Raw genomic sequence first — 27994 nt, 5'->3', positions numbered from 1 at the left:
TTTGTTATGCAGCAACTTACCATTCGTTGTACTTTGTGCATTCCCGACCTACAGCTGGATCAGTCTGTGTGACCTTCAGTCCGACGTCTTGGTTTGGTGTAGCTCTCCACACTAGTGTATCCGGTGCAAGCCTCTTCATCTCTGCCTACATCCATTTGAACCCGCATACCGTACTGAAGCCTTGGCCTCTCTCTACAATATCTACCCCACACTTCCCTGAATTACGAAACAGGAGATTCATTCATGCCTTAGGATGTGTCCTATAAACGGATCTCTTCTGTTATTTATGTTGTGCCATAAATGTGTTATCTCATCATTCGTTGTACGATATACCCATCAAATCTTTGGCATCCTCCCGTAGCACGACATATCAAAGCTTGTGTTCTCTTTTCTCTGAACAGTGTTTGTCATCCACGTTTCATTTCCACTCACGGCCATGAAATTTCTTCGGTGAAGCTCGGGCTGTGAAGACTTGCAAATAAAGGTGTTTACTGCTTTGAGGATGGATGGATCTGGTTCCTCGAACGCCATGATAATGTGTTGTGCGTAGGATGCTTCTTTCTGCTATAACAATCATGATCATGCGGAGTCCAATCCCATTCTCAGCAAGAAAAGAAACCTGTTATAATTCTCTAACCCACACAACTTTTTTCTGGACTTAACAGCTTTGATGATTCTCAAACTTTTCCTTCCCTATTTATGAAACAGGGCTTTGTGTGTATTCAAAGCTTCATCGGTTGTTTCTGTCTCCTTACTAACGGAGAGAAGCGGATCACCATTAAATTTTCTTCCTCGTAGTAGGTAGGTGACGAGCAGTCTCTCGTTTGACCTTTCATGGTAATCTCCTAGCCGAATGAATGACGTCGAACTTTTCCATTCTACCATTGTTTAGTGTCACAAGAGTGTCACTTCAATTAAAACGATAACCTTACAAAGCCATACAAACTTAAAACAAACAAAATTACAGCACACAGCTAACGATCATACCGGACAAGAAACTGCCTGAAACTGAAGCATGATGTAAGCGGGAAGCGAGATAGCCGTGGGTGGGAGGTCAGCGACTGGCGATTGCTGTTGCTACGAGAGCTGTGGGATTGGCTGGAAGCCAGTGCCGTCGCCTCCCCCTACTTTCTTCCTCGTTATCAACCCTAATAGAATTTGATAATCATTTTTGCAATTATCAATCAGCCTTTGAGTGCAAACTTGGCTCACTACATTTGAAGACAGGTAACTTTTTCCCTCTCTAATGATTGATCCTTGGCTTTGAGCTTATAATCCGGTTACATTGCATGACGAACATTGATGTGTTGTACCTTTCTACTTTTATTTAGTGTATGGATATTATATTTTAGGCGACGTATGCTGTAGAAAGCCGGCATTTTCAAGTGATGTCGACGTTGAGGAGTCGTAGAAGTCAGACTGTAATTGGGAGGAAAAATTTCTTTGCACAGTTTAGACACTGTTTTGCTCTATTTGTAGTCGGATTTTCGTTACTTTCGGATTAGTCATTTCATCACCATAATACCAGACGCTGCGATTAAGCTCATCATTTTAACTACACTCCTGGAAATGGAAAAAAGAACACATTGACACCGGTGTGTCAGACCCACCATACTTGCTCCGGACACTGCGAGAGGGCTGTACAAGCAGTGATCACACGCACGGCACAGCGGACACACCAGGAACCGCGGTGTTGGCCGTCGAATGGCGCTAGCTGCGCAGCATTTGTGCACCGCCGCCGTCAGTGTCAGCCAGTTTGCCGTGGCATACGGAGCTCCATCGCAGTCTTTAACACTGGTAGCATGCCGCGACAGCGTGGACGTGAACCGTATGTGCAGTTGACGGACTTCGAGCGAGGGCGTATAGTGGGCATGCGCGAGGCCGGGTGGACGTACCGCCGAATTGCTCAACACGTGGGGCGTGAGGTCTCCACAGTACATCGATGTTGTGGCCAGTGGTCGGCGGAAGGTGCACGTGCCCGTCGACCTGGGACCGGACCGCAGCGACGCACGGATGCACGCCAAGACCGTAGGATCCTACGCAGTGCCGTAGGGGACCGCACCGCCACTTCCCAACAAATTAGGGACACTGTTGCTCCTGGGGTATCGGCGAGGACCATTCTCAACCGTCTCCATGAAGCTGGGCTACGGTCCCGCACACCGTTAGGCCGTCTTCCGCTCACGCCCCAACATCGTGCAGCCCGCCTCCAGTGGTGTCGCGACAGGCGTGAATGGAGGGACGAATGGAGACATGTCGTCTTCAGCGATGAGAGTCGCTTCTGCCTTGGTGCCAATGATGGTCGTATGCGTGTTTGGCGCCGAGCAGGTGAGCGCCACAATCAGGACTGCATACGACCGAGGCACACAGGGCCAACACCCGGCATCATGGTGTGGGGAGCGATCTCCTACACTGGCCGTGCACCACTGGTGATCGTCGAGGGGACACTGAATAGTGCACGGTACAACCAAACCGTCATCGAACCCATCGTTCTACCATTCCTAGACCGGCAAGGGAACTTGCTGTTCCAACAGGACAATGCACGTCCGCATGTATCCCGTGCCACCCAACGTGCTCTAGAAGGTGTAAGTCAACTACCCTGGCCAGCAAGATCTCCGGATCTGTCCCCCATTGAGCATGTTTGGGACTGGATGAAGCGTCTTCTCACGCGGTCTGCACGTCCAGCACGAACGCTGGTCCAACTGAGGCGCCAGGTGGAAATGGCATGGCAAGCCGTTCCACAGGACTACATCCAGCATCTCTACGATCGTCTCCATGGGAGAATAGCAGCCTGCATTGCTGCGAAAGGTGGATATACACTGTACTAGTGCCGAAATTGTGCATGCTCTGTTGCCTGTGTCTATGTGCCTGTGGTTCTGTCAGTGTGATCATGTGATGTATCTGACCCCAGGAATGTGTCAATAAAGTTTCCCCTTCCTGGGACAATGAATTCACGGTGTTCTTATTTCAATTTCCAGGAGTGTATTTCCACGAAGAAACCCAGAGTGTAAAGGTTAACTTTCTTTGGTTACATTTTATGTCATTACTAACAAATACTTACCGTGTTAGTCAGTTAGAAAGTTTGTAAAGCAAATGCGTTAGTGACTCATACATGCAAGGATGGATTTCGTGATACTGCATTTATCATCATCTGATATCGAACGTGCGCTAAATCAGTCGCAGATCTGTGTGACTAGTTTTCGAGAATGCTCGGCCTGAATGTTTGTTAGATCATCGTGTAAAAATTTGAAGGAAGTAGTTCAAGAACTTGTCGAAATTTTTGGTAATGACTTATAGCCATTATCTCTCTCTCTCTCTCTCTCTCTCTCTCTCTCTCTCTCTCTCTCTGTGTGTGTGTGTGTGTGTGTGTGTGTGTGTGTGTGTGTGTGTGTGTGTGTGTGTGTGTGTGTGCGCGCGCATTCGCGTGCGCTTGCGTGCAAAATATATAGCCTATTTCATTCCAAGTTTTTATTAGGCTACTAACCACTCGTGGTAATGTGAGCATTCATCTCAGAATGATAATCCTTACCTCCCTTTCGCCCAGTAAAACGTATGCCAGCATTTTGCACGAACACAATATCATTTCCAATGGGCTACATTATAATCCTTTTTCCAGAACTGGGCGGTATATTAATTCCTCCTTTTCAGCCGTCCCACTCTGAACACTTTGTCTGTGATAAACATTTACATTTTCTGACACACGAATCATTTCTTGTTCCTGCCATCGAAACTTTCTGGAATGATCGTACCGCACCAACTCTGACCATTGTAATAAATTGTCTATCCAGCCACTCCAACTCTCATCAGTGCAGCAATAAACAGTCCCTCAATTGTTTAGAAAGTGCCGTGGTTCCCACTAGAAAACGCCTTTTTTTTCCAACCATATTTTCCACAAGCAAAGGTTTTTGTTGAGTTTTTGTATCTGAAGACCAAATTCCGAATATCACGCCTCATAGCAGGAAAATCTTCCACTTCAGTCTTCAACTTGTCCAGTACGGGTGCTGCTGTTGGAAGCTGCTTTTCCATATAGCAGCCGTGAATTTTCCTTCTTATGAGTCCCTCCGTGTGTAAATTCGTCCAATGCTAACTTCTGTCATCTGCCTGACTTCTTTTTTTGGTGATAAGAGACGTGAAGTTCCTCTATATTCTCTCGAAATTCGCTTCACTGTACTTTCATTAACATCGACACATTGGACTTTATTGGCAAGGATAAGGAACTGCCACGCCCTGTTCTTTATCGGCCTCGAAGTAAACAGGCGTACTTATCGCAATAAGCTTTCCACAGATACATAAACAGGGTGTATACGACCCGGGACAACCGGGAGATCCAGGAAAAACCCGGGAAATTTTTCATCCGAGAAAAACCCGGGAATTGTTTAGAATTCCGGGAATTTTCCATTGTTTTAGTTTTCAGTTAAATTTTTGTGATTTTGACTGGTAAGAACCAATACTCTAACAAGGGATACTACTGTATCCCGCAAGTGCAGAATAATACAGCAACAACAAAACATGAACGAGAGAAAAGAGAATGAAAATAAAACCTAAGTTGCAAAGGAAATGCGCCGTATACAACAACAAAACAGTGCTCATACAAGCATCTGCCAACAGCATAGTGTGTCAAAGGCTTTAGGAAGACTATGTAATGCATTATTACAACAAATTGCCTCCGATGAGGGTAACGTGACAACTGTTTAGATTCGTTTGAGCAGTTGGGGGCGGGCCCTTGCGCATGCGCAGTTGGGTCGCGTATAAGTAGTACCTTCTCCCGCTTCTGGTTGCAGAAGTGTGGCTGGGCGCCACTACTTAATATTGCCCCGGTTTCGAAATATAGTAAATCTGAGGTCGATGCACAGAACAGTCTGAGTTGTGGTGGGGAGGTTGGTCGTCTCCACTTGACCTGTGTTTACGTTCATCGATTTTGTTGTTTCCTCTTCGTTTATTGCTCTCACGTTAAATGATAACAGAACGGATATTTGTGGCCGGGAGCTATCAAATGAATTAAAATACGTTCGCATAATTACGGAAGGCTAAAATATGTTATTAGTTTCAGATTTTATTTCCACCTTTCTGACAGTCAAGCATTAATCGCCTTACAGAACAATGAAGTTATTTTTGCCGGTTTGCCGGAGGGATTAGGCTTTTGTTAATCTTTTCTGCTGGGGCAGTCAATTTATTTGAAACGAAGTGTTTAATTTCACACTATTGGCTAGTTTCAACTGCTCGCTGCGTTTCAAGTGCACGTATGGCATTATGCCGTAATAAAGAAGGAAACATGAGATAATAGATCGCTGGTACTCCAAGAAAATTTACATATGAATGTGCAATTTAAGCCGAATTATGCATTTTAGTATGGTTCACGAAATTCCGATGCTCTTGAAGTATCCTCTTTTGTCTTGTTTCTTTTATGACATAATGTAAGGTCTGTTAATGTTTTAGACGTATGAACATATGGGCTTCCTGCGTCATCGTAACTGCGCAAGCGCGGTGACGCCTGTTATCTGGCGCTCTCTTGCAACTGCTGAAACGAACCTATTTCTAACAGGTCGCGGGAAAATATTGCGAACGGTGGTTTGAAAAGCGTTACATTCAAAGCCGATTTCCGTTATTCAAGATGAACTATGTGCAAGATGTACGATGAATTTCTTAAATCACAAAGCGTTTGACTCTCAATTAAAAATCAACTCTCTGATGACGACCATTTAGAAGAATTTCGAGCCCAGAAGATCAGGCATTTACGTCTTTATTAAAAATTTTACTGGCACATTTGTGTGATGTATCTTAAAGTGTAACACCCGCAAAAAAGATCAACATTATATGTGGAAGCTTATCTTCTCTTCCAGCTTATTAATCTTAGAGACCAATATTATATGTGAATGCTATGTATATTAATTTAAGCTATTAACTTTCCTTATTTGTGTGTTCGCGCTACTTAAGTGATCTTGCTATTGGCTGACTACGCTGTCATCAGCTGGCGAGATCACGTGACATGAGCTATGACTGGCTTACAAAAGCGCATCGCAATCTCGGTTTCAACGCTTCAGATAGGGGTATGCGGTGTTTGGTGGAATTCAAATTTATACCTTCGTAATACAAAAACAAGCAGCGTACATGTTGCTGCACATCAAAGATCTTTCAAAGCTTGTTTTTCCCCCCTGAGTGCCGGGAAATTCTACGTCAGTATATAAAACCATAAACATTGAAAGGAGTGATGAGTTTTACAGTGCCGAGGAAGAGTATACTGTCACTTAACATGGAAAAAGTGTATTTTCACCCGGGAGAAGGTGTATTTTTAAACATAAAATCCGGGAATTTTTTTTCCTTGTCCACGTATACATCCTGATAAATCATGCATGGTTTCACCCACGTACAAGGCAACTAATTTTGTTAGACATAACACATGACGAAGGGAGCACGACTATTCAAGATTATTTCCCAACTGACTAAAAGCCTCGATTTAAACACTGCAGCAATCAAATAGAAACACTGTTCAGAAGTCCGGCAACACGGCATACACGAGCACGCGACGCCTTAAGACGCAGAAGCAAATAAATTAAAGATATTATACACTGAAGCGCAAAAAAAAATGGTATAGGCATGCCTATTCAAATGCAGAGAGATGTAAACAGGCAAAATACGGCTCTGCTGGCGGCAACGCCTATATAAGAAAGTGTCTGGCGCAGTTAGATCGGTTACTGCTACTACAATGGCGGGTTATCAAGAGGGGCCCCAGCCTTTGCAGCATTTTTTCCCTTCCGTGCTGCATGTCTATCCTCTCGCTATTCTTTTTCCCCTCCCATGGGGAACGTGTATGGGGTGTTATTGGGAATGTTCTGCATGGTCTGTCACTTACGTAAGAACAATCCATCATTGTTTTTCGCTCCCTTTTCCTTTCTTTATTTATTTCCCTTCTCCCCTTTTTCCTCCACTTCGGCGTTTGAGGTTCCTCCTCTTCCTCCCTGTGCACTCCTGAAGGCCGGCCCCCGTGTCTGACGCGTAACTGGTGACTGGATAACGCGTAATTCCCAGCCCCGGGTCGACAGGTAGGGTTCGGACGTACCCCTGGTACAAGCCAGGCCCAGGGAGAGGCGATTGCCTGAGCTACAACCTTCCCAAATTGTCACGTATACGTGAGGTGTGGTATACGTGAGGTGTGGACAATCACCTAAGGCGGGTGCGCCCCCCTTGTGAAGGGGCCCACCAGTTGGAAGGAGCGCGTGCCATCGGAGATGCTGGCAATCATGGGAGATTTCCTCACGTTGAGTCAATCATCTTCACAATCGACGTCTACAAAACGTAAACGTAATGAGGCTAATGATTAAAAGACCCTTCCCACTGCACCACGGTTCCTCGTGGTCTCACCTACTGAAGACGGTCAGTCCTTTGCCATGGTAAATCCGTTTATTATTCAGAAAGGTGCTGATACAATTGCCGGCGCTGTGAAATCCTGCTCTCACTTACAGAACGGCTGCTTGCTTTTGGAGACTAATTCTTATTCTCAAGCACAACTGCTTGGCCGCCTCACTATTCCACGGCTACCCTGTATGTGTCGAGCCCCATAGAACTTTGAATTAATTCTTCCCACATTGTTATTTACACCAGGCTTCTCGACTTTCTAATCGAGGCCGAAATTCACTCTTACCTCTATGAACAGCGTGTCATTGCCGTCCGCCGGATAATGAAAAAGGTATAGTCCTCCTTGGTGCCCACCTGCACTCTTTTTCTCACCTTTGATAGAGTGGTGCTTCCGTCCAAGGTCTAAGCAGGTTATGAAATTATCACAGTCCGGCCGTACATTCTGAACCCAATGCGCTGCTACCAGTGTCATAGATTCTACCACACTAGAACGTCCTGTCGGCACCCAGCCAAATGTGTAGCCTATGGTAAAGATGTGCAAGAGGTCGATTGCCCACCTCCTCCTCCCTTCTGTATCAACTGCAATGACGCCATGCCACCTGCTCTCGGGATTTTCCTGTGTATCTTTATGAGCGGGCTGTCCAAGAGATCCGGGTAAAGGAAAAAATGCCTTACCCAGTCGCTCTCAAGTTACTGGCTAGTCGCAAACCCTGTGTTCTCCTGTCTGGCACTTATAGTTACGTTCTTGTCACCTCTCGCTCCATGAAGGACATGGCAACGCAGACATGCAACCTCAAATTCAGCTCAGAAGTTATGAAATCTCCCGGTGTCAAGGTAGCATCGCCACCCCTGCGTCCAGCTGTGCAACAAGCCATCAAACTCTCGCTTCAAGGGGCGAAGCCACCAGCCACACAACCGGTAGACCAGAAAGGACAGGAGGAGTACTCCCATGGAGACTTCCTACATCCCTCCAGTCAGAAACCACCTGAGTCTTCCTCTAAGCGGAAAGGTTTGAAGAAGTCCACCAAGGGCAAACGGTCTTCTCCTTCGCTAACTTGAAGATCCTCTTTAGACAGTGTCGAGAAGTGATACCTGGCCGGCCTCCGTGTCGCCAGTGCGCAACACCAGCCGTTTTTCAGCGTTGGACTCCACAGACCGACAGCAGAGCGGATGAGGCTTGGGTGATACGCTTCTCTTCTCAGAATCGTGAGTACTACAATGCCGCCTTTACTATGAGGGAGCTAGATCATGCTCTCCTTTTATCCCGATCCTTCGCCCCAGGTCCAGACGCCGTTACATTCAGATGTTGCAGCACCTTTCCCTTGCGGGCAAGCACTTTCTGCTTAACACGTACAACCGCATCTGGACAGAGGACACATTTCCTGGACATTGGCGTGAAGCCACCGTCAAACTTATGCCTAAGCCTGGTAAGGACAAAAACCTTCCTTCTAGCTACCGCCCCACCTCTCTTGCCAGCTGCGTTGCAAAGTGATGGGACGTATGAGTATGGTGGCTCGAGTCTCGCATTTTCGTGACGAATGTACAGTGTGGAAGTGCGGCGTTCTGCAGTTGACCATCTCGTCACTTTGTCCGCCCATGTCATGAATGGTTTTCTGCGGAAATCCGAGACTGTGGCCGTGTTTCTCGATTTGTTGGAGAAGGCCTATGACACCTGCTGGAGAACTGGTATCCTCCTTACTCTTTATACGTAGGTCTTCCGTGGCCACCTGCCCGGTTTTTTTTCGCCAGGAAGTTTTAAAAGGACGAGTTTTCAAGATGCGTGCTGGTTCTGCCTTGTCGAATACCTTTATCCACGAAAACGGTGCGCCTCAGCGTTCCGTCCTGAGCGTCGTCCTCTTTGCTATCGCCATTAACCCTATAATGGTCTCCCGCCTGGCATCTCCGGCTCCCTTTTTGTTGACGATTTTGCCATCTATTGCAGTTCTCCACGGACCTAACTCACTGAGCGGCGTCTTCAGCGATGTCTTGATAGTCTTTACTCCTGGAGCATCTACAAAGACTTTCGTCCGTCCGTATGAATTTCTGGCGGTGCAATTGGTTTCTCCCACCATCTTTACATCTTGGGCCTTTTGCCCTTCCGTTCGTTATAACTACGAAATTCCTGGGGCCCATGCTCGACAGAAAGCCTTCTTGGACCTCCCCTCGACAGAAAGCCTTCTTGGACCTCCCATGTGTCTTACCTGGCAGCCTGTAGTACGCGGTTCCTCAATGTCTTATGTGTCCTCAATGGTACTTCCTGGGGTGCCCATCGAACCACCCTCCTCCGTTTGTACCGGTCCCTTTTCCGTTGGAAACTCGGCTTTGTATACTTCATTTATGAGTGCACGTCCTCTTACGTCGTCTCAAAACTATCCACCGTCGTGGCATCCGTTTCGCCACAGGTGCCTTTTACACCAGCCCGGTTGAGAGTCTGTATGCTGAAGCTGCTGAACTACCATTGCCCTACCGCCGTGACTTTCTTCTCAGCAAGTATGGATGCTGTTTGTCTGTCATGGGTGGCCGCCCACACTATGCCTATGATTCCTTCGATCGCCAGTATGGGATGCGTCCCTCTTTTCTGTTACTTACTGGAATCCGCTTTCGGCGCCTGTTAACTTCATACCACCCGCAACTTTCCCGGGTGGGTGTGAACCCTTCACCACCTTGCCTTCTTGAAGCGGCCCATGTTAACCTTGGCCTTCATTCGCTTCCTAAGGAAGCGAGCCTCGCTCTATCGCCTTCAGTTTCACGACCTTCGTATGGAACTTAGAGATATTATCTTTGTATACAATGATGGCTCTCGGACTTACTGTGGGATCGAGTGTGCCTTCGTCATTGGCACTCGTGTCTTTCGATATCGGGTTCCAGCACACTGCTCCTTATTTAGTGCCTGCTCAGTATTTAGTGCCGATCTCTTCGCACTGTACCAGGCCACGGAGTACGTCCAGCGACACAGCCTTTTCAATTGCGTCCTCTGCTCAGACTCACTCAGCACCCTTCAAAGTCTGTGCGCCCTGTACACCGCCCATCCCTTAGGCAGCGGGTCCAGGGAAACTGTCACTTGCCCATTCTTGGTGTAGCCAGTGTGGCGTTTTTGTGGGTTCCTGGTCATGTCGGTCGGCCAGGAAACGAGGCAGCTGACGCTGCAGCCAAGACTTCAATCCTTGTATCTCAGATCTCAGCCCAAAAGTTCCTGTATTCCCTCTGTGATCTCTGTGTTGCCGTCTGTCAAGAGGTGGTGTCGCTTTGGCATCGCCAATGGCCCTCTCTTCACGTGAATACAGTATGGTACAACTTTAATTTGCAACTGGCAATACTATCTCAAGTATTGTTCCATGTTAAAACGGTTACAAAACCAAAAGAAACCGTCGACGCTCTAAAAAAATCTTACATGGTAGTGTAATCTACGGTAATGCCTGTACTGTAAAGTACATCTGTATCTTTGTGAGTGAAAGTTTAATAACTGCATATAGCTTTGCACTTACACTCAAATGACTACTTCGTGCAGCAAGAATGCTTGTATGGAGCATTTGTGATCTCTGTCGGACTCATTAATGTTATATGCTTGATCAGGAAACAGCTAAAGCTATTTAACTAAGTTTTCAAGTTTCGGAACAAATTCACTAGCTGTTTCTCCGGCGGACATCTTGCTGGATTTAATTATATTTCTAATGCCACGTCGTCCATTTCCGTTGTCTCCATCTAGTTTCATACAAAATAAACGCTTTCATACAAAGTAAATAATTGATCCAGATGACTGAGTTATTTTCTTCTCTGCTCAAACCACAACCCCAAGACATTTTCTAGGATTTCACATTTATGATTGTTCAAAGCCTTGCATATTTTCAATTCTTTCGTATCGTCAATCGACCCTGCATGAATTACGAGAGTTCCCTGATTTTTCTCCACTCTTTTAACAGTTGCTACACCAAACCCTACCTCATTTGCAATATTCTGAAGAGATTGGCCCTTTATCTGGCCTTACCAGTACTTTGTTTCTCTGCTAAAGAGAGCGTCACGTGTTTACGTTTAGGTGATGCCCAATTTAGATTTACTAAAAAAAAAAAAAAACGGTTCAAATGACTCTGAGCACTATGCGACTTAACTTCTGAGGTCATCAGTCGCCTAGAACTTAGAACTAATTAAACGTAACTAACCTAAGGACATCACACACAGCCTGCCGGAGGCAGGAATCGAACCTGCGACCGTAGCGGCCGCTCGGCTCCAGACTGTAGCGCCTAGAACCGCACGGCCACTCCGGCCGGCAGATTTACTCACTTTAATATGTAAGAATATTGTCACTAATTTATAAAACGTGTATGCACACTAAAACACATTAAGAGTGTTGGAAGCAATTTATTTCATTGTAAAACAGATTCTAACCACCGCACCTGATATTTCATACTAAAATTGAACTACAGCACCTATCATCGATCACCTGCCTACTGAACCAGACGGCGAGTCACTGACAAATCCAAACGAACACCAGAAATGGAATGGACGGACTTATCGGTGAGTCAGGCCATCAGAAATCGAATTAGCGAGGTTCTACTGTATTTTAAAACTGTGGAAAGGAAATTTATCTCTTTAATTACGGCTTGACTGTGTCACTTCTCAAAGTTGACACTTGCCAAAAGATGATCGAAAAAGCACGCTCTCCCTTAAATATTAGCCGCGTGTATCTTCCAGTTAACTAAAATGTAATATTCCTATACTATACAACAGTAAACATTTCCACGATACCGGCAAACATCTATATTCGTCATGCTATATAACCAGAATATCAGCTCAGTCAGGGGTCAGTCATTATGAAACGGATAACAGTAGCAGGGAAGAGTTCGTCCAGTATGTTTATCACTGCTGTGTTCTTATTGTTATAGGCAGTCTTCGTGCACCTCATCGGACGGCTACGATTATGATACAATCTTCAGTCGGTCAGCATTTTATTAGGACAGTGAAGGGCATATTTAATGAAGACAGGAATAATTGCAGGGTGTATACACGCCGTGACAACGGGGAAAGATCTGGGAATTTTTTCAACCGGAAAAAACCGCGCAATTTTTTAGAATTCCAGGAAGAACTGATACTCTAAAAAGAATTTTACATTTGCCAGCTACTGCAAAATAATACTGTAAAATAATACTGCAGCATTAAGACATAAGAGAGAAAAACTCCAACACATTACTTGAAGTAGCCAAGGAAAAAGGTTTAACAACGAAACGCAATGCGCACACAAGCGTCCACCGGCAGCAAAACGTATCGAAGCCTTTATCATGAAGGCTATGCAATACTTCGCAACAGCAAACACTCTCTCTCTCTGTCAAATTTGTAGTGGAGAGTAGTATCAATGTGACCCGCATTTACGTTTTGTAATTTTGCTGCCGTTTACAGCTCCCCGTCAAATGGGGGGGGGGGGATACTGTTGCTGTAAGCTATCTGGTGATTTGAAAGACATTCACGTAATTACGGAAGACTAAATTATGTTATTTGTTTCAGTTTTTTGCATTTGTTTTATTTCCACATTGTTGGCAATCAAGCTTTGTAGAACAGTGAAGTTAACTTCTTTCGGTTTTCTAAAGAAATTTGGCTTTTAGTAATATTTTCTGCAGTGGCAGCCAGTTTTTTGAAACGAAGTATTTCATTCCATCTATTAGCTAGTTCCAACTGTTCGCTGGATTTCAAGTATACTTTTTCGTCTTCTGACACGCCATATTATACCATAATAAAGAACGAAACTTGAGGTAATACAGTAATGGTACTCCACGAACGTTGGCTTTCCGAAAATCAAACTGAAGAGCTTTAACAGAATTTTACATATCTGCCTTCCGTGAAACAAAATGTTTTTCGATTAGAAGAAATGTTTCAACATTTGTTTTGTACCTCTGGACTCGACATTATTTCTTACTTGGTGGTGCTGCAGTTTGAAAATGTTATGAAAAGCTTATTCTTCTTAGATCATGTGTATACAAACAACTGGGTGCTTTCAAGAAATTTGTGTGCCTTCTTACTAGCTTTTTGCAGTGCTGTGTGCATGTTAACGTAATTGAAGACGCTACATAACAGTGATGTAGAGTACAAATAAAAAAAATCTACCTTACAGTCACCAAATAGTAAAATATTAGTGCACTTTTGAGTTGTAGTCTAGTTTTGAAACAATTATTGTGTCAAAGACTACTTTCTGATTTTGCATTCCTTATTCGTGGATGTTTTTGGTCATGGAAAAAGGGACCGATGGCCTTTGTAGTCTGGTCCATTCAACCCCCACAAACCAACCAACCAAGAGGAAGCTTGAAGATGAAGAAATGCTTCAGGAATGTTCTGAGACTCAGTTTAATTGGACTCATATCTTCACTTGCAAGTTGTATTTTCCAGAAATCAGGTACAAATATTTCCTGAAGTTTATAAAGCGTTGCTCTAATTTTTTTCTGTTCAGAAAAAATGTATGTGAAATTTTATGTGACTTAACTGCTAAGGTTATCAGTCCCTAAGCTTACACACTACTTAACCTAAATTATCCTAAGGACAAACACACACACCCATGCCCGAGGGAGGACTCGAACCTCCGCCGGGACCAGCCGCACAGTCCGTGACTGCAGCGCCCTAGACAGCTCGGCTGATCCCGCGCGGCTTTTTTTCTGTAACATGCAATAGTCGATACATATGTAGTAGGCCTCAGCTTAATCGCAGAATCAACTAAATTATGGAAAAATAACATTTTATTAGGAAAAAATTATAAAAATTAAAATGTAAGATGTGATATTTTTATCCTTGTCATATACATAATAGGTGGAAATTAAATAGGTCTAGTACCTCAGCCATCATGTCGACCATATCCGGTAAAAATTTGGTCTCCTTGAAATGTATAACATTGGATTAAATGGTACCTCAATTTAAGGAAGCATTTTGGGAAAAAAATTTCATAAATTTCTTTGTACTCTTTAATAACCCTAAGCGGGTTCAAGAATATTCAAAATACATCTAATTCGTTTAGAAAGTGTGCTGCACTAGCTGATATTAACAAAAAATCTGTAAAACATGTACATTATAAACAGTGCCTAAAAGAAATAAGTTGATTTTTACATATTATTGAGCCGAAAAAGTACCCGGTATCCTTAACCTACATCACTGTATATTTGGTTTCAAAAATTCGATCCCGCCGCTGGGGACCTTTGCTTGCAATCGTTACAAGAAGGGTGCTGACACATGAGTTAAACATATAGGTCATACGTGTTATAATTTTTTTTTTATTTTTGCGACCTCAGACAATGTGCTTCCATTATTGCCATCGATTGTCACTCCCAACCGCCAGTTCCATATGGAACACACAAAATTCATGCCTCGAGACAATTATCCTACCGTGCGGTGCTTGCATTGCATAAGTTATATGAAAGTGATGGTATTCTATTTACTTAATGTTATCTGAATATCATTCGTAACACGCAGTGACCCGTAAACAAAATGCACTACGCCAGACAAGTTGTCTGTCAGCAGACACTGAAGCTACTCGTACAAAGCTGAGGAAAGTCGCTAGTTAATAGTGATGTATCTGACTTCACATTTAGCAGGATATAAGCAATTTTTATTTTAGAAGAGTATGAAACTGTCAGAAGACCATAGAAATGTTCGTAGTACCAGAAATATTGTTAATTTTGACGTGGAAAATAGAAAAAATATATTCCTGTGTATGAAGAAAGAAGGTATTGGTGTGACTAATTACATTCAAAGAAAAAAAATCACTAGCGTCAACCTTGCAAGAACTCTGAAATAATCTTTTCCGTTCAGAGGGAAAAACCTTGTTGGTTTGCCGCTTTTTAAAACTTTTAGATAAAATGCTAAAGCTGTCTTCATCCCACAATCATTGGTCGTTGTGAAAGAAGTGACGAATAACAGAAGATAAATCCTAGAACCGACTGAGGGTCGAGTGTCACATACCAAGAGTATCGTAGCCTGGCACTTACCCGCCGAACTACTCCATTTTTACGGGGGACATTATAAAGTTTTAGTTGTCACATCGAAAAAATAAAGTAACACAATTAACCTTTTGCTTGTTGCAAAATACACGTCTGCAACTTCGTACAAACTCATTGGAATCTCTGCACCAATACTGCGTTCATTGTTAAGAATAAACCTGATGCAAACATTGCACCTTGTATTCTTCCGCGTTTTCTGGAATCTTATTAGATGTCGTTTCACGTGGAGCAGAAGCCAAGCTGTCTCGAGCACAGTCCAGTATAATTGGGTTACATTTTATGCTGTGCGTTAAGCGAACATGGACTGAGCAGTAATGCGGGCAACAGCTTTACCGACGCATTTAACTTAGACAGCACAGGCCAGCCCGCTGTTCCAACTAAATAAGCTGCAGTGACGCGAGCAGTGCTGTTCAGACGAAAAGAAAAGAGCAGAGAAACACTATACTTACAAATGTCATTTAATTTTTAAACAGAATAAAATAATTTTCGGCAAAATTCCAGCAACACCGCACGCTTCGTAGAGGACCAGATAGAAAGCATAACTTGCTGTCGTTCTTAGCTAATATAGTCTTGTCATTTAAAATTATACACAAGGTAATGCGTGCTGTATGCGACTCAAAAGCTTATTGCAGGGATTAGATATTCAAGCCACAGAAGGTATTTCTTGCAGTCAGCCGTTAGATAAATCAGACCTTCTTCCATATCCGATTCCAAGAAATACATTACAGTGCCGGCCGAGGTGGCCGAGCGGTTCTAGGCGCTTCAGTCTGGAACCGCAGGACCGCTACGGTCGCAGGTTCGAATCCTGCCTCGGGCATGGATGTGTGTGATGTCCTTAGATTAGTTAGGTTTAAGTAGTTCTAAGTCTAGGGGACTGATGACCTCAGATGGTAAGTCCCATAGTGCTCAGAGCCATTTAAACCATTTTTTGCATTACAGTACTGGAACTGTACCCTGCTACATTGATTACGAGCAGATCAACAATAGAATCCACGAAGCTATCCAAGTACCACATTTTCTCTTCTTTTATGGTGTGCTGTGTTTTCCGCCAGCATTCGGCAGTGACGTGTGACAGTGTCTCGTGCAGTACGTCTGGAGCTTAAATGTCTTGTGACTCTGGCGATAAATACCACTGTTTGGCATCAGATCAGTTCTTTTGTGTTCACATTGCGATTTTTTACTGTAAACTTGTGAAAACTTTGAAAACACACTGTTTCTCGCCACTTTTTAACGGTATTCCACGCCTGCGTTTCATTACGGAGCAGGAAGTAGCGTCAGCCATTTTCACACCTCTTATCAAAGCGTGACAATCGGAGCACAACAGTACAGGGACAGCGGCGGTACACGATTTTCTAAATAAAGACTACATTGCTAAAGTGTCCGCGGCTCGTGGTCTTGCGGTAGCGTGCTCGCTTCCCGCGCACGGGGTCCCGGGTTCGATTTCTCTGCCTCGAGATGACTGGCTGTTGTGTGTCTTTAATCATCATTTCGTCCTCATTCACTCGCAAGTCGCCGTAATGTGGCGTTAAAGAACATTCGGAGCGGCGGCCGAACCGCCCCGCGAGGGGTCTCCCGGCCACCAATGTCATACGCTCATTATTATTATTATTATTATTATTCATTATTGCTAAAGTATGATAAAGAAAAACGCTGACGGCAATATATACATTAAAATATCTTAAAATTACAGTTACCGTAACATAGTAACAATATGACGTACATCAATAGGACCTAATTCCAAGAGCGGAACAACACCGGTGTACGTGTGCTGAGGCTCCTGCCTTTGTTTGTTTAGGTTTATCCTTACCATGAACAAAGTGTAGTACGATAGAACGCGGGTGGCCACAACAAAATGGCGCAAACAGTTGATAAATTGGACTGTCGTTAAGATTATTCCTTTCCGGTAGCAGCGGAAATGCAGCAGCTGTATCACACCGATTCAGATTACATTTTTAGCCGTCTGGTGTGTCGTGACAGCTGTGTTGCCGTAAGCAAGTTTCTGCACGATTTTTCACTTTATCAGTGGGCTGCTTAATTTTGTTTTGGCTCTTCTAGCGGCTTCTTACCGTGACACGGGAATTTCAATGTATACAAAGACTGCAGACGTTTACGTGCAAACAAACAAAAAACAAATATTTATGTAACTTTGTCTTTCCGAGATGGCGAGCGTAACTCAATGATATGACTACCCCTGTGGTACGTTAAGTAAAATAATTTTATCTTTTCGGTTAAAAATGTAGTAGTGATATCAGAAAATCTTTCTCTATGTGATACGTAAATGAGTACCATAACACACAGCTTTAAAATCATTTCTCTCTCTTTCGTCAAATTAGCGGCTCCAGTTTTTCATAGCCTCATATGCTGCCAGGGTACTGTAAATACAGTGCATCACAAAAGTATTCGACCACCCTCGTTCTTGAATTGTGAAGTTCTCTTCGAACATTTGAGGCCCATGAGAAGCAATTGCCGGTCCGTTCTCTAGTGTGAATATTGTCTGACAATGTACTACAAGCAGATGTCGCTGTATAATATAATTAACTACGTGTAATGTATATTTGCATTATAAGACACCACAACATGAAGTCACTTTATTATTCGGACACACGTCGTATAGGCGGCGGCGGTGCTAGCTGTAGACCGGCAGGCTCATTCTGTGCTGCGTTTCCGTGTTGTTAACACGCATGGTTCATAGTACGATCGGGCGGAAGGAATCAATACGCCATTTGGAAAGAGACAACTTGTTATTTTGCATCACGCTAGAGGACGTTCCGAAAGACTGATTGCCGCGTTATTACAAATGATTAAGAGTACTGTATGTGACATTACACGAAGATTCAACAGAGAAGGTAGAATTGAAGATAAACCAAAAACAGGGCGACCAAATAAGCTGAGTAGAAGAGAGGAAACCGGAGTAATAAGAAAAATTAAAACAAATCCAAGGTTGTCGGCGACGAACATTGCTGCGCGCAGGAATCTGGTCCCCGGCGAATCCGCCCGGCGGATTTGTGTCGAAGTCCGGTGAACCGGCCGGTCTGTGGATGGTCTTTAGGTGGTTTTCCATCTGCATCGGCGAATGCGGTCTGGTTCCCCTTGTTCCGCCTCAGTTACACTATGTCGGCGATTGCTGCGCAAACAAGTTCTCCACGTACGCGTACACCACCATTACTGTACCACAAACATCGGGATTACGCTCGTCTGGTGTGAGACGTTCCCTGGAGGGTCCACCGGGGGCCGAACCGCACAATAACGCTGGATTCGGTGTGGGGCGGCGGAGAGGTGAATTGGACTGCGGTAGTCGTCGTGGGGTTGCGGACCACTGCGGCTGCGGCGGGGACGGAGCCTCTCCGTCGTTTCTAGGTCCGCGGTTAACACACAATACAAGCAGGAAGAAGCCTGTAATAAATGAGAGGAATAGAAAGAAACGACTGGACTTCGCGAAGCAGCACGTAAATATAAGTGTCAGTTGGTGGGACGAAGTAATTTTTGTCAAATGTCTAGTGCAGATATTCTCCTCAAACTGAAGACCTACGACGTGGAGAAAACCACGTGAAGAATTTCAATCGAAGCATCTGCAACCCACAGTTAAACAATTTGGTAGAGGGGTCATGTTTGGGGTTCCATCTCGTCATCTTGGGTAGGCGTATTAGCATTCATTGAAGGTACAATGAACAAGCATTAGTATCTGAACATCCTAAAAGAGACCTTACCGAAAAGTGCTACAAGTTTGGCTTTCGAGGACGTTCAAGTTGTATCAAGACAAGATCCGAAGCATAAAGCGGATATTGTGAGACTATGGATGCTGTATAATTGCCCTAAAGTTTTGGATTCCTCTCCTCAGAGTCCAGACTTGAACCCAATAGAAAATCTTTGGAGTGAATTGAAGCGAAAGGTACGACAAACGCCAGTGACATCAAAACCAGCTTTAAAGGGACGAATACTGGAAGAATGGCGGCAAATAAGTCCTGATTATACGCTAAAGCTCGTTTACAGCATCCTTAAACGCATGGAACAAGTGATTAAGCAAAAAGGACTGCATGCAAGGTATTAAAATAAACAGGGTTGTGATTGTTATACTTGCCGCCCGAATATTATTTATGTTTAAGTTTGCAAATAAGAAAATGTTGTTCTTTTATTTATTACATAGTCCTATACCATTTTGTGCCGAGACTACTCCTGTAATATGTGATGCTTGTATATAATGAAGTAAAACATAACACTGGTGTCCGAATACTTTTGTGAGTCGCTGTACGTGTCCAGAGCGCACTAGTCGGGAGCTTGGCATTAGATGGCCGGCTCTGCTCCTTTGAAATGACCGAACGGCACATGAAACAATTTACTACGTCTCGTGACTACTTGAATACTACGTAAATAAAAACAGCCATAATTCCCCCGATACTCCAGTCAACCAAGGAAAATAGGGAGAAAAAATTTCGTGTAATTGCAAGTTTTTATATCGTGGTAAGACAGTTTTTTTCATGATTTAACCGGAAAACTGCGACTTCTAGCAAATTAGTTTCCCCACAAAATTAAACTACATTAAATTTCGTACAGCAAGGATCCTATTCATTTTTTCTCTATAGCTAATAGTATCCGCGTTTGAGGATGGAGAAATCACAAAGTGTTCAAAATTGTTTCGTTGGTATAAAATGTATGTTTATTGTTAAACGAAGTAGTTCAAGAATACATATTAAATTGTGTACCACAACTAAGTGCACTAGAGCTGTAATAAATTGTGTTCCAGGGTTGTAGCTGGTGGAAGGAAGTAGTGGAGGGTAGATGCGTCAGAAAAGGCAGGTCGCCGGATTGTGGTCAAGCACTTCATTCCTTTGTAGGACTGCGAACTGGAGAGTGAGCTGGCGATCCCCTACTCTCTCTCTACCGCACTACGTGATACGAAGCAGCTGCAGGGTCTCTCTCAAAAGTTATACCAACCGTTCGACAACGTGCCGTATCAGTCGCTGGTGATGCGTTGTACAGACATGCCCGGGAAGTGTTTATTCTCTACAAAGTGCAATAAAACTATATGGAAAGCAGATGAATTAGTTGCATCGCAAGAAATGCATATGGGCATATCCTACATAAATACCTATCTGCACATTATTCTACTCTTCAGATGCTTCACACGCGAAGCTCGCCAAACGTGGTGTCCGTCATGGTTGTTGCACGCTCTAAAACGATCAGCTACATCTCACGGAACGTATACCTCATCGTGATCTCTCCAGCAGCAATTGGTAGTACCTGATACGCAAATCACACAGTTTCATTACGCAAGTGGACGCATAAAATAGCTGCGTTAGCTCTGTTAGCGACTGTCGATGAAAAGTGGAGGAAACGTGGACTACTCGTCTTTGGCGTGAACACCGAATAATGCTGTACAACAGTGTGACATACATAATAGCAGAAATTATGCATTAATTCATTTGAATTGCTCATTAGCGAAGGGTAATAACGCTTCTGAAATTGAAAATACAGGTTTTGACGGTTTCCTTTTTTCGAGACGTAGATGTATCAATCGTAATTACAATGTAACGCCGTCATTGCCTTGCTGCTTAAGGGTATAAGAAATCTTCTATCGCCACAATGTTAAATTATCATTGCTATGGGGAGAAAATTTTCAAAAAAAAAAATGGCTCTGAGCACTATGGGACTTAACTGCAGTGGTCATCAGTCGCCTAGAACTTAGAACTACTTATACCTAACTAACATAAGGACATCACACACATCCATGCCCGAAGCATGTTTCGAACCTGAGACCGTAGCGGTCGCGCGGTTCCTGACTGTAGCGCCTAGAACCGCTCAGCCACTCCGGCCGGCGAAAATTTTCACTTGAAGGTATTGACATGTTACAACAATATTGAAACAACAGTTTTTCGTCAAAGTACTTACTTAGATTAAAACTTAAAGAAACTGCAAAAAGGTGGGAATTTAAGGAGATGGGACCTGGATAAACTGAAAGAACCAGAGGTTGTACAGAGTTTCAAGGAGAGCATAAGGGAACAATTGACAGGAATGGGGGAAAGAAATACAGTAGGAGAAGAAAGGGTAGCTTTGAGGGATGAAGTAGTGAAGGCAGCAGAGGATCAAGTAGGTAAAAAGACGAGGGCTAGTAGAAATCCTCGGGTAACAGAAGAAATATTGAATTTAATTGATGAAAGGAGAAAATATATAAATTCAGTAAATGAGGCAGGAAAAAAGGAATACAAACGTCTCAAAAATGAGATCGACAGGAAGTGGAAAATGGCTAAGCAGGGATGGCTAGAGAACAAATGTAAGGATGTAGAGGCTTATCTCACCAGGGGTAAGATAGATACTGCCTACAGGAAAATTAAAGAGACCTTTGGAGAAAAGAGAGCCACTTATATGAATCTCAAGAGCTCAGATGGAAACCCAGTTCTAAGCAAAGAAGGGAAGGCAGAAAGGTCGAAGGAATATATAGAGGGTCTATACAGGGGCGATGTACTTGAGGACAATATTATGGTAATGGAAGAGGATGTAGATGAAGATGAAATGGGAGATACGATACGTGAAGAGTTTGACAGAGCACTGAAAGACCTGAGTCGAAACAAGACCCCGGGAGTAGACAACATACCATTAGAACTACTGACGGGATATCCAGTCCTGACAAAACTCTACCATGTGGCGAGCAAGATGTATGAGACAGTCGAAATACCCTCAGACTTCAAGAAGAATATAATAATTCCAATTCGAAAGAAAGCAGGTGTTGACAGATATGAAAATTACCGTAAACTGGTAGAAGCCGATCTCGGGGGAAGATCAGTTTGGATTCCGCAGAAATGTTGGAACACGTGAGGCAATACTGACCCTACGACTTACCTTAGAAAATAGATTAAGGAAAGGCAAACCTACATTTCTGGCATTTGTAGACTTGGAGAAAGTTTTCGACAATGTTGATTGGAATACTCTTTCAAATTCTAAAGGTGGCAGGGGTAAAATACAGGGAGCGAAAGGCTATTTACAATTTGTACAGAAACCAGATGGCAGTTATAAGAGTCGAGGGACATGAAAGGGAAGCAGTGGTTGGGAAGGGAGTGATACAGAGTTGTAGCCTCTCCCCAGTGTTATTCAATCTGTATTTGAGCAAGCAGTAAAGGAAACAAAAGAAAAATTTGGAGTAAGTATTAAAATCCATGGAGAAGAAATAAAACTTTGAGGTTCGCCGATGACATTGTAATTCCGTCAGAGACAGCAAAGGACTTGAAAGAATAGTTGAATGGAATGGACAGCGTCTTGAAAGGAGGATATAAGATGAACATCAACAAAAGCAAAACGAGGATAATGGAATGTAGTCGAATTAAGTCGGGTGACGCTGAGGGAATTAGATTAGGAAATGAGACACTTAAAGTAGTAAAGGATTTTTGCTATTTGGGGAGCAAAATAACTGATGATGGTCGTAGTAGAGAGGATATAAAATGTAGACTGGCAATGGCAAGGAAAGCGTTTCTGAAGAAGAGAAATTTGTTAACATCGAGTATTGATTTAAGTGTCAGGAAGTCGTTTCTGAAAGTATTAGTATGGAGTGTAGCCATGTATGGAAGTGAAACATGGACGATAACTAGTTTGGACAAGAAGGGAATAGAAGCTTTCGAAATGTGGTGCTACAGAAGAATGCTGAAGATAAGGTGGGTAGATCACGTAACTAATGAGGAGGTATTGAATAGGATTGGGGAGAAGAGAAGTTTGTGGCACAACTTGACTAGAAGAAGGGATCGGTTGGTAGGACATGTTTTGAGGCATCAAGGGATCACAAATTTAGTATTGGAGGGCACCGTGGAGGGTAAAAATCGTTGAGGGAGACCAAAAGATGAATACACTAAGCAGATTCAGAAGGATGTAGGTTGCAGTAAGTACTGGGAGATGAAGAAGCTTGCACACGATAGATAGCATGGAGAGCTGCATCAAACCAGTCTCAGGACTGGAGACAACAACAACTTACAGAGGTATTTCATATTTACCACGCAGTAAATTTTTCCCATCACATTTCGCTACGCTACATTATCACCTCTAAATCTTTAGTAAATCAAGTAATTCGAAAGTCATTGTTTCAGTATATACAAGAAACTCATGTGACTCTTATCATAAAAATTTCAGATTTCTAGATTCAACAGTATTTGGGGTAACGTTCCTAGAAGTAGTAAAAAGTAAACTTATGGGAAACGGAGGAAGATGATTAAAACATTCCTAATCCATAATTAATACCCCCTTCACAGTGTTCATAATCATCTTCAAGTCGTCTTTTGTCTCCTGGCTTGTTGTTTCACTAATGTCTAGGTTACATTGCTGCATACCTTAGTTTGAGCCGATCTAAAGTCAACATTGCACGCACTGTGCGGGAACCGCAGCCATAAGACATTTGTCTTGTGGACAGGGATGGATTTCGCCATGCAAGTAAGGCCAAAGTTCGGACTTTTTATGGAGTAGTTACCCTTGGTCAGCCTTGTTCAAGGGTGCCATTAACATTTCTCGTTTCTCGAAACGGTTGTGACACATTCAACGTTACGTGCGCTTAACCGGCTCCAAGGCGTCCGCAAGATTCTTCGCAACAAAACATCGCTCAAATGGAGCATTTGTGGTATTAAACTTCACCAAGAGAGACTAGGCGCTACTCATAAAGCTCCAATCACGAGTGAGATATAGTTAGATTAAAATAGTACTTCCCATAATTTTTTAATCACGAGAGGATTCGAGAGAAAGCACGCCGGTGACGGGGTCATTAGAGACTTTTGATTGGGAAATGGTTTAGAGGAAATCGACCCTGCCCTTTTCAAAAGGACCATTCCAGAATCAACCGCAAGCAATACGGGAAACTATGAGAAGTCTAAATTTGGATAGCCAGAAGGGAACTTGTCCTACTGTCCTCGCGAATGCGAGTCCTGTGCCTTAACCTCTTGCATCACCTCACCCAGTGCTTCCATATTCCAAGCTTAAAGTCTTTTCTTACACATGTATACCGCAACTCAAGTTTGCGGAGAACTCTTGAAGGTTACAATTTTTAGTGATTGTTCGCTTTTTTTCTAATGACCTCTCGATTGTGCTTTGAGAAATTGAAGCGCCAAGTCCATGAGACATGGCCAAATTATTCAGGTGGTATAGAGCTAATCTTGGTAGGTAAAGATGGAAGTTCGATCACTGCTGTGACACGTTGTTTTAATTTGCTATGAAGGCTTGGCTTAGTAGTCACCCGACGCCAGAGAACACTGCGCTCTTGTGTGTAATCCGGTTCAAATGTGCTGCTGGGGAAGGGGAAAAGTCTCGAAACAGATAGCATATCAACTAGTTCTGTGGCAAGTGCAGCTGTATTGCCACGCCACGCTGTGTTAGCCTTAGCGTCGACTCAGAACGTTCTAGAGTGTGTACTGTTCAATCCACATACGTGCACGGATAGCTTGTCAAGCTGACTTGTTACTTGTGACGATAAAAGTAGAGGTTTTCTTATAAGCTGCTTTTAATCAAGTGACTTCGTATACTTTTTTCGCTGGCAAAACTTTTTAAGACCTTTTCATATAGGTCATGTTGTCCCTCGCAATACCATTCCTCCAGGACCCCCTGAAAACGAATGTGCATTGGCTCGGGACATTTGCAAATGGTGAGTCCTACACATCTAAATTCGATTCTGTTTGACAACTAAAATTGTCAGGTATTTACTGCAGAACTGGCCTCGCCGTTCATAAAACACGTTCCCTTCCATGCGCAAGAATTCATTGCTATACGTGTTTGAATTCATTAATCTTCCGTTGCTGGTTTCCTTTAAATTAAAAAAAAAGTATCGAGGTTTTCAAGCATTACGGAGTACCAGTGAAAGTGTTTTAGTTGTGTAAATCAGAAATAATTCATAACAGGCAGAAGTGTTATAGATGATTACGGGTGCATTTTAGTAAAAGTTTAATTTAAAATGTTTACAATGGATAAGCACAGAGTGTTGTGATTTCCGTAGTACATTCATAACATCAGACACGAAGCGAACAGCTTTTTACAAATGCAATTTTACATGGTTGGTTTATTGACGAGGCTGCCACGCCACAAATTCGTCAAATTGGTGTTGGCAGCACTTGTACCTCGTTGTACCAAGCGTAATTGTGATGCCACCGTCCAGTTCAGTATGCTGGAGCAGTGTCTTTTTAAAACTATCTTGCTTCAGGTACTCTTCAGACGTGTTGGTAAGCAATAGCTGTGGCTGCTTTAAAGTGGAAGCGGAAAGTCGCGGCTCTTGAAATAAAGCAGAACAGTCTGTATGTAACAGTATAAAAATTACTTTGGGTGTGAAACAGTAGGAACGGTCATCTACGGACGGGGAAGATACAAATACACAGTCGCAGGATATATTATACTGTGGCTGTTCACAACCATAGGAAATTCGGAGATCCGACAGGCTGAGTATGATAGATTTTTGATCATGGTAAGGTAAGGTCGGATCAAGCAAAGGTGGCGCAGGATTCCGACGTGTCCTTTTCAAAAGAACGAACCCAGCATCCGTTTTAAGCAATATCAGGAAACCACGGAAATTCGACCTATGGGATGGCCATACAGTGATTCGAAACCAAGTTCTCCAACTCGCTCGGTTGTAGCCCTAAGGCGTAAGCTGCGGGTAATGGAGGGCAACCATAGCACACGCGGATGCACAATTTTTATAGCTCTTATAGTGACTAGATACTTGTTGTTAACTACGGATAGTTTGAGGCCGCTACAACAGAGAGGACTGGAATCGCTGCGCCTGTTAAAGCTATTCAGAGGGGAAATCGTGTTGTTTCTGTTATTTTTACTGTAATGTTATGAGCCACACGATAAATAAATAATAAATAAATTAGTTAGTCGAGAGAAAAGCAGCAGTATAAGGGGGTACGATCTTCACCCAGGGCAGAAACCGTGCGAATTACTTTGGAAAGATAGTAGGATATGGAAGGCTGCTACAGAGTGCAGAATAAAAATCCATCTCTTTCGTCAAGGGCATCGAGGAGACGAGAACATGTAGTCTTTTTGTGATACTAGCAAGTACTGAAACAGCTAATCTCATTCGATTGTCTGGAAAGTAGCCACCATTAAGGAGCTGCCAAATATCACAGATTGGAAAAGGTAGAAAGCTGTGTATATTGCGCTCGCGAACGCAAAAAAAATCGTAATTGGGAACTGGAATGACAAACGTATTTCGTAACTGTAATAATATAATAATAATCAAAATTATAACATTCATCCCACCCGCCTATAGTTATGAAGTTGTAAATTTCCTGAAAGATTAAGCGAGAAAAAGTCATATGTGTTATCTCTCTTAATGTCCTACAGTTTGACAACAGACATATCTGTGGCATGGAATAAATAACTTAAATTGTGCAGTGCTGTAACAGTCCGTCGCATTACAGGGTTCTTCTGTCGCTGCTCGGCATAACAACTAATATTTATGAATAAAAATGTGACGTCCTTGATAGTGATTAACTAATTAATACCAAACAGTGTAACAATATCCAGCACTGAAACGACACAAATTTATCAGCTAGTCACACGAACATAGTTCCCTCACCTCTTGTACAAATCAGAAGAGAGTACCCGCTTCCTTATAATTATAACAATATTATTGTACACTCTCTCTCTCTCTCTCTCTCTCTCTCTCTCTCTCTCTCTCTTTCTCTCTCTCGAAGTATGTTCTTAGATTAGATATCATCGTGTATTAAGAAATGGTTCAAATGGCTCTGAACACTATGGGACTTAACATCTGAAGGTCATCAGTCCCCTAGACTTAGAACTACTTAAACCTAACTAACCTAAGGACGTCACACACATCCATGCCCGAGGCAGGATTCGAACCTGCTACGTAACGGTCGCGTGGTTCAACACTGAAGCGCCTAGAACCACTCGCCCACACCGGCCGGCCATGTATTAAAATAGATCTTTTTACAGGATGTATGATACCGTGCCATCGTGTGATTTCAGCGTCATTTCCAAAATAGACCAAATCATTTTTTATGATTGTAGTAGTTTTATTAGTATATGAGAGATTACGGAAAGATATTTCCATGTAATACATAGTTCAAACCGCTTTTAAATGAAATAATTCTGCTTTCGGCTGTTAAAACATTGTTGTAACAGCCAAAAGGGGAATGATTTCATTTGAAAATTTCACGAAGGCTGTGGACACATTTGTCGTAAAACTTATTAGTTCAAACTGTGCGTGTGTGTTTTCCACGTTTCATTCATATATTGTTTATGCGTTGAGATTTGGTCTCTCCAATATTGTGCAACAGTATTGGAAATCTGCTCTACATTGTGAGACTCCTGTATGTACTGCATTTCGTTGTCTGCATTCAGTTAGCATTCACTTTGTTATAATAGTATAGGGAAAAAAGATGTAACTAGATATCGCTTATCGGAACTAATCTCAGAAACATGCCTACTGCAGTTTGTACTCACCATGCGGGTACCAACAGGATCTTCGTTATTACCCTCTAGTAGCGAACTTCTGAATGCTCAGGCCAGAGGATCCAGTCTGTATTACATGCCTAAAATGGCCAGTTATTTGCGAAAAATGCTCACGGTATTCACGAGCTTCGTGCGTGCACTTCTTTGGCCTTGTGATCCCTGTAAATGAAATAGCTGGAGGTTATCATTAAGTGAAGGGAATGAGCGACGCAAGCGCCTATAAATAAACGCGTGTGTAACAGAAGCCA

At 43.1% G+C, this 27994-nt stretch overlaps 2 protein-coding genes across 6 annotated transcripts in view; one reads left to right on the top strand and one right to left on the bottom strand.

The window, feature by feature from the left end:
* Window positions 1-27994, top strand: part of LOC124785323 (double-stranded RNA-specific editase Adar-like) — a 142733-nt gene that overhangs the window by 51997 nt on the left and 62742 nt on the right. The window contains exon 1 of one of the 2 annotated variants that reach the window (XM_047254171.1): window positions 24661-24924. The exons of the other annotated variant lie outside the window; for it this stretch is intronic. Within the exon in view, the coding sequence (XP_047110127.1) occupies window positions 24849-24924 (76 nt within the window). The 5' untranslated portion in view covers window positions 24661-24848. Of the gene's footprint in view, window positions 1-24660; window positions 24925-27994 lie in introns of those variants that run through there. 2 annotated transcript variants of the gene reach the window in all.
* LOC124785359 (tyrosyl-DNA phosphodiesterase 2-like) overlaps window positions 1-27994 on the bottom strand; it is a 170404-nt gene that overhangs the window by 125599 nt on the left and 16811 nt on the right. For 2 of the 4 annotated variants that reach the window (XM_047254176.1, XM_047254180.1), the window contains one exon: window positions 27738-27905. Coding sequence is in view for 2 of the 4 variants with exons in the window: in XM_047254180.1 (XP_047110136.1) it covers window positions 27738-27740 (3 nt within the window). In the remaining 2 variants the exon portion in view is untranslated. Of the gene's footprint in view, window positions 1-20; window positions 986-27737; window positions 27906-27994 lie in introns of those variants that run through there. The other 2 variants (XM_047254179.1, XM_047254178.1) reach the window with 2 other exon arrangements.

This window comes from Schistocerca piceifrons, chromosome 1 (genome assembly GCF_021461385.2).
Source record: "Schistocerca piceifrons isolate TAMUIC-IGC-003096 chromosome 1, iqSchPice1.1, whole genome shotgun sequence".
Taxonomy (NCBI): domain Eukaryota; kingdom Metazoa; phylum Arthropoda; class Insecta; order Orthoptera; family Acrididae; genus Schistocerca; species Schistocerca piceifrons.
The sequence above is the reverse complement of the archived record's forward strand: the minus strand, read 5'-3'. Positions and strand labels throughout refer to the sequence as shown.